Source organism: Phalacrocorax aristotelis, chromosome 2 (genome assembly GCF_949628215.1).
Source record: "Phalacrocorax aristotelis chromosome 2, bGulAri2.1, whole genome shotgun sequence".
Taxonomy (NCBI): Eukaryota; Metazoa; Chordata; class Aves; order Suliformes; family Phalacrocoracidae; genus Phalacrocorax; species Phalacrocorax aristotelis.
The window spans coordinates 125,717,223-125,722,897 of NC_134277.1; the positions used below are offsets into that span (position 1 = coordinate 125,717,223).

General features: G+C 49.7%; 1 protein-coding gene and 1 non-coding gene across 2 annotated transcripts; both read right to left on the reverse strand.

The window, feature by feature from the left end:
• Positions 1-2,637: 2,637 nt before the first annotated feature.
• Positions 2,638-5,376, reverse strand: RPS20 (ribosomal protein S20). The gene is made up of 4 exons (XM_075085048.1): positions 5,221-5,376; positions 4,084-4,183; positions 3,268-3,341; positions 2,638-2,861 (listed from the first exon to the last, which is right to left on the reverse strand). Exons 1-4 carry the CDS (start codon positions 5,221-5,223, stop codon positions 2,679-2,681), a joined length of 360 nt encoding a protein of 119 aa, XP_074941149.1. The 5' UTR covers positions 5,224-5,376; the 3' UTR covers positions 2,638-2,678.
• Positions 3,413-3,477, reverse strand: LOC142054083 (small nucleolar RNA U54). Its single transcript, XR_012659429.1, has one exon. It is a non-coding gene; the product is annotated as a small nucleolar RNA U54 (small nucleolar RNA).
• Positions 5,377-5,675: the final 299 nt, after the last annotated feature.

Consider the following 5,675-nt stretch of genomic DNA (forward strand, 5'->3'; position numbering starts at 1 on the left):
CGGGCAATCGGCCGGCGGGCCCGAGCCCCCGCTCCGCCCGAGGCCACCGTGCCCTGCCTCAACGAGCCGACGGCTCGCCGGCCCCGCCCTCACGCGACGGGACGGGGGCAGCTGGCGAGCACCGCGCTCCAGCCGCACCGACCGCCGCTACCTGCGCGCGCGCGGGCACCCGCCACACACAGCCCCACCCGACTGGAGGGAGCATTTGGGCGGGAGGAAGGCGAGCGCTGATTGGCCGAAAGGGAGGGAGCGGGCGGGGCGGAGCGGCGGTGACGGACAGGCCCCGCGCGGGGAGGCGCGCGGCTCCCTCCGCCCAGCAGGGGGCGCCGCCGCACAGCGCAAGGCAGCCGCGCCGCCGGCCGCGGCGTGCGGGGGGAGAGAACGGGCGGGGGGAGGGGGGGAGGGGGCGGGGGGAGGGGGGGAGGGGGCGGGGGGGCGCCCGCAGCGTGTGCTCGTGACGCAGATTTATTTATCGTTTTTAATAAGGGGCGGGGGAGGGAAGGGGTTTGAGCGGCGAAGTGAGGCGGCGCCGAGAGAAGCAGCTCAGCGGCCAGAGGAGTGTCTTGCTTGACTGAGAGCCTGCTGGGGGGGGGGAACGGGACACGACATACAGATACCTAAATATTTCCATCAAAACTGTTACATAAAGTTCTTATGTCTGTTATGTAACCGTTTCGACACCACGACGTATTGTCGTAAACAAAGCAGAAAACAAACCACAAAACGTTCAGGTGGAGCAAAGCAAGTACCCGGGGGATGAACCCTGCCGAGGGGAGATGGGCCCCGGCACTCCGCTGAAGGAACTCGAGTGCCCAGGGTCCATCCCCCTCAGCAAGCAAACGTCTGATTTTCCAGCAGAGTGGAAAACCGTGATGTATGAGCTCGTCTATTCAGAGACTAGGAGAGAGTTTTATTTCTGTGAAGTGCAAGACCCAGGTGTAAAGCTGTATTTGTCCTTGTTTTCAAAAGTTGGAGGCAGGCGAGAAGACAGAAGTGCACTCAAAAGGCCACAGAAAACTTGGTTTTAAAGAGCCACAGCTGCTCAAAGAACACAGGTGGGACTTCAGGTCATTTAGATATGTTTAAGGGGCACCCTCTAAGTCAGAGGCACAGCCAGCTGTAAGCTGATAAAAAGCTATTGTTTTGACCAACAGTACAGACCAAAGACAGAAATGATGTCCAACCTAGCCAGCGCTCCCCTCCCTACATCCTTCCAAGCACTTTCGGTCAGGTTACTGGGTTAGGCAGAGGGAAGACAACTTGGGTCTAAGTAAATACACAAAGGTCAGTCACCCTCAGCTAGAAACACTTCTAGTCTGTTGCTTGTTCACCTGTTTATCCCCTTTTAATCTGACTGGTGTCACAAAGTCGAGTTCTTACCATGCTTTTCAGAGCACCCCATAAAATATAATTTTAAAACTAAGGCTAGACGTATTTGTCAGGCAGCTCATAGTTATAACTTATTACCAGAAACTGACATTTAGGAAGGCATAGGGTTTTTTTGTTTTTTTTTTCTCTGCTCACAGAGTTCTTTGTGATGTTTCCCAAGGAAGCAGGCTTGTAACAATCTGTGTGTAAACGCAGCTAAGTTTTTCATCACTCCCTTCTACCAAAGCTCTTCAGCCTGCTAACTAGAGGGAAGGAATCTTTCTAAAGCTTTACATGTAATGAAATTAAGACAAGTGGCCAGGTGAGGGACTCCTGAATCTCTTCAGTAAGAAAGCTCAAGCTTTGGCCCCTGTTCTGGGTCTTAGCAAATACAAATGGGACCTCAAGGTCCACAAAACCACATTTCCTCACTTCTGCTTGATTAGACTTCAAGTTCTCTCCTATGCTTGAAGCAGAAGCAGCAACTTGATCTTAAATGGATGAAATACAACGGCGTTCTTTTATTTAACTCAGGTCTTTGTGTCTTGTAGGTTTAAGAATAATCCTTAAAGGAACTATGATTAAATTTGCAGAAGAAAAAAAACCTACGACCAAACTTGAGAGGCTTGAGTAGCAGCAATGAAAAGGCCTGGTTTATTGCTTTACATATGAAGCTTTCCTGTAATAGTATATTACCTTTAATTTTAAAATCTATGGAAATCTAAACCTAGGAAGATAACTAGAGATCCACAGCTTAGTTTTGTGACTCTACATGCAAGTCTAAAGAAAGCAGTTGCCGAATTCAACGTATTAAACACAAATTATGAAGTTTTATGTCTAACATCCTCAGGATCCATTGACTGTGAAAAGCATGGGGGTAAAAAAAAGGCCAAGTAAACTAAGGGTTAGTTCAGCCTTGCAGAGCGAAAACAAAGAACTGAAAACTTGGTAATTTAAACATCAATTTTAATGCTACTGCTGGTCTGGGGATAGACTACTATTTCAGCCAAAGTTAAACCCTTTATGGAAAATATATTTTTAATAATTTATTTAATAATTTAAGTGCTGCACACCTACACAGTCACCAACCTCCAATGAAACTACGATGCCAAAGTTTCATCTTCCTGATGTTTACAAGTAGCATATTCTTCCTTAAATACCACAGAATCCTCTCACACAGCCTTTTGGTTATGATCTCTGTTGTCCTTCATGAAAATCATCATAGGGCTACCCAACGCTCTTGGTACGCATATGAAAACAAAACAGTGATGAAAATTTGTAAATCGACTTTATTCAATGATGACCATCATTTAGGCATCGGCAATAGTAACTTCAACTTCTACACCTGGTTCAATGCTGATGGAAGTGATCTGCTTCACGATCTCAGAAGGGCTGTGTAAGTCAATGAGCCGCTTATGGATACGCATTTGGAAACGGTCCCAGGTCTTGGAACCTTCACCACAAGGCGTCTTCCTGGTAGTGATTCGCAGAGTCTGAGGAAAAATCATTAACACAGGGTATTTAGTTGATGCATATGGAAGGCTGATCTACAATGAAATCAATCCACCTAAAAATGCTGTATGGTATCTATGTCACTGGAAAGTTACTTCTGAAGTTATATTCTACTGAAGTTAACACTCCTTCCCTATATTCAGTTTAATTTAAAAAATACACAATTAAAATAAAGTGAAGGACAAAAAAGCCCCTCCCATATTCAATGTGTTTTGCACTGAACAGTTGCCCCAAGCATCAAAACGACTTGCGAGGTCATTATCCTTTTACACTGGGCCACCCTCAATTTAGCAGTACTTCTTTTCAACTTTTTTTTTTTAAAAAAAGATGTTTTAAGCACACATTTGCAGAAAAAAGCTTTTAAGACAGGAAAACAGTGTTAAGTACCTTGGTGGGCATGCGAACAGGTCCTTTCACCTTTAGGTTTTTTTCCTTAGCACCTCTGATCAAGTCAGCACAGACTGAAAAAAAAAGCTCAGATTTGTGAGGTTTTTTTTTTGCTTGTTTTCTTAAGTGAGGATTTCAAACAAAATGTTGGCTCAGAATAGCGTATGAAATGATCATTGCCATTCATTTTAAGGGTTATCCTCACAGCCAACCACATACAAGTGGAAGCATTACGCCACGGTTAGCAAAATCACATCATAACAGTAAACAAAAGACATTAACACAAGTTTAAGCTGTATTTATGCTGCTATCTGCCTGAATATCCTGCATCAGTGATTCTACAACATTTACATTATATGATTAAAACACTGGCAAAGACAATTCCTAGTCAAGATTAAATAATTCCTTAAAGAATGTTAAACTTCTAAACTCTTCATAACAAGAGTGACAAAATATCAGTCAAGAATCTGGTGCCTTTCAGTTCTTACACCCTGAAATGGTGACAACTGAAACCCCCCCACAAGAACTAAAGTGAAGAAGCTGCACTCTCTTAAGTTAGTCATTATGACATGAGGTTTTCAGCATGATGAAAAACCCCAAACACCAGCTTCCACTAAAAATTAGATTAGAATTCACTTGTCAGCATATGAAGCGCTTTGGGTTGACTTTGTCAGCCAAGTCACATACAAATGGGCAAATGCTAACATCACTAATTACAACTGGCTTCGATACATTGTATTTTGCAATATGTTATACCATATATATCATTCGTTACTTAACCAGCTACCCCAGTTGAAAAAAAAAAGCATCACTCACCCTTCTCAAGTGATTTTACATTACGACTTGTCAAAGTAATTCTAATGCGATGAATTGCTACCTCTTGTTCCACAGGTGCTTTGCCAGTATCTTTAAACGCCTACAATGTTGAAGTTACAAATATGAGACACGAAAGTCAACGCCAACTAACACTCTCTGCAGCCTCAGAAAAACAGACTTCCAGAGCGCAATGAACCATTTCGCTATGGGACTGTTTTATTCAACTGACCGGATGACAGATCCAAAGGGTACAGTAGCATGGAAGACGGGATGGGAACAGAAAGGAAGGACAAGGTCCCAACTGCTCTGAGGAAAAGCAATTTTTTTAGTAGCTAACTGCATCTCGTGGTGGGAAGCTGCAAGAACATCCCTCCCTGGCTTGCCTACATACCGTAGGCTGTCCAGTCATGAATACTCCTCCTCCTCAAAAAAACCCCACGTTTCAGATTCTCTGTGTTTCACACCTTAACCTCACCACGAATTAAACAATAGAAGTACCAACAAAACAGCAGCAACTCAAACAGCGAGAACAAAAAGGGGTACCTGGCCAGAAAGACTAATTCGGCCACTGGGGAGACCGATGTGACAAGCTCATGCAATTAAACGCCTGCAAACAACTGGGCGTTAATGGGGACCAGGTGAACTGAGGAAAGAAAACGAATGTGAAAACAGGGAAGAGGAAAGGTCTTAAAAAGCCGTGGATGCAGCGCGGCGTTCCTCACGCTGATGAGGCACTACCTGTGGCGTCAACTGGCGCACGTTCCTCTCAGAAAAGCCAACTTTAAGGGCAGGGGCACGAGGCCGTTCCACGGCCGCTCACCCGCGCTGAGCTCGCCCCCTCGGCGCCCGCCGCCGCAGGCGCCGTTCCCGAGGGGGGGGCTCCGCCGGCAGGAAGCGCCGCGGCTCGGCCTCCCGTACTGCCCTCCCGCAGGCCGGCTGCGGGGGCAGCCGGCGCCGGGCCGCGGCCCCAGGGCTCAGGGGAGGCACTCCATAAGCCGCCCCGGGCGCGCGGCCTTGCTCCGGGCTCGAGACCCGGTACCGCCGGGACGCACGCGGCCGCCCAGGCCTGGCGGCCACGCGGCGCTGCCGGCGGCGGCGGCCCCTCTCTCCTCTCCCCCCACCTCCCCAGCGCCTCACCATGGCGGCAGCAAGGCCTTCCTGACCGACTTATTCCCGGGCGAGGGGCGGCGCGGGGCCCAGCGAACAGCGGTGAGCCAGGAGGCGTCGGCGGCAGCAGCGGGCGGCGCGGGGAGAGGAGGGCGCGGCGGCGGCCCGGCGCTTATATAGCAAGCGGCGCCGCCTCCATCCGGGCGCCGGGGGACCTTTCACCCCGAGCCGCGGCCCGGAAGCGTCGGGGCGGCCTAGCCTGGCTTAGTGGGGCCTGGGCTCGGCTCGGCTCGGCTCCTCTGGGGTGGGCGCCGGTAGCGACACCGTAGGTGCTACTCGCGGCGCTGGGGGCGAACAAAGAAGGGAGATGGGGCCCGGGAGCGGTGGTGAGGGCAGGGCTGAGCCCCCCGGACCCGCTATGGGCCGGACTCCGCGGCGGGGACGGTTGGTGGGGCCGCCGCGGCCCCTGCAGCGGGCCCGGGGGC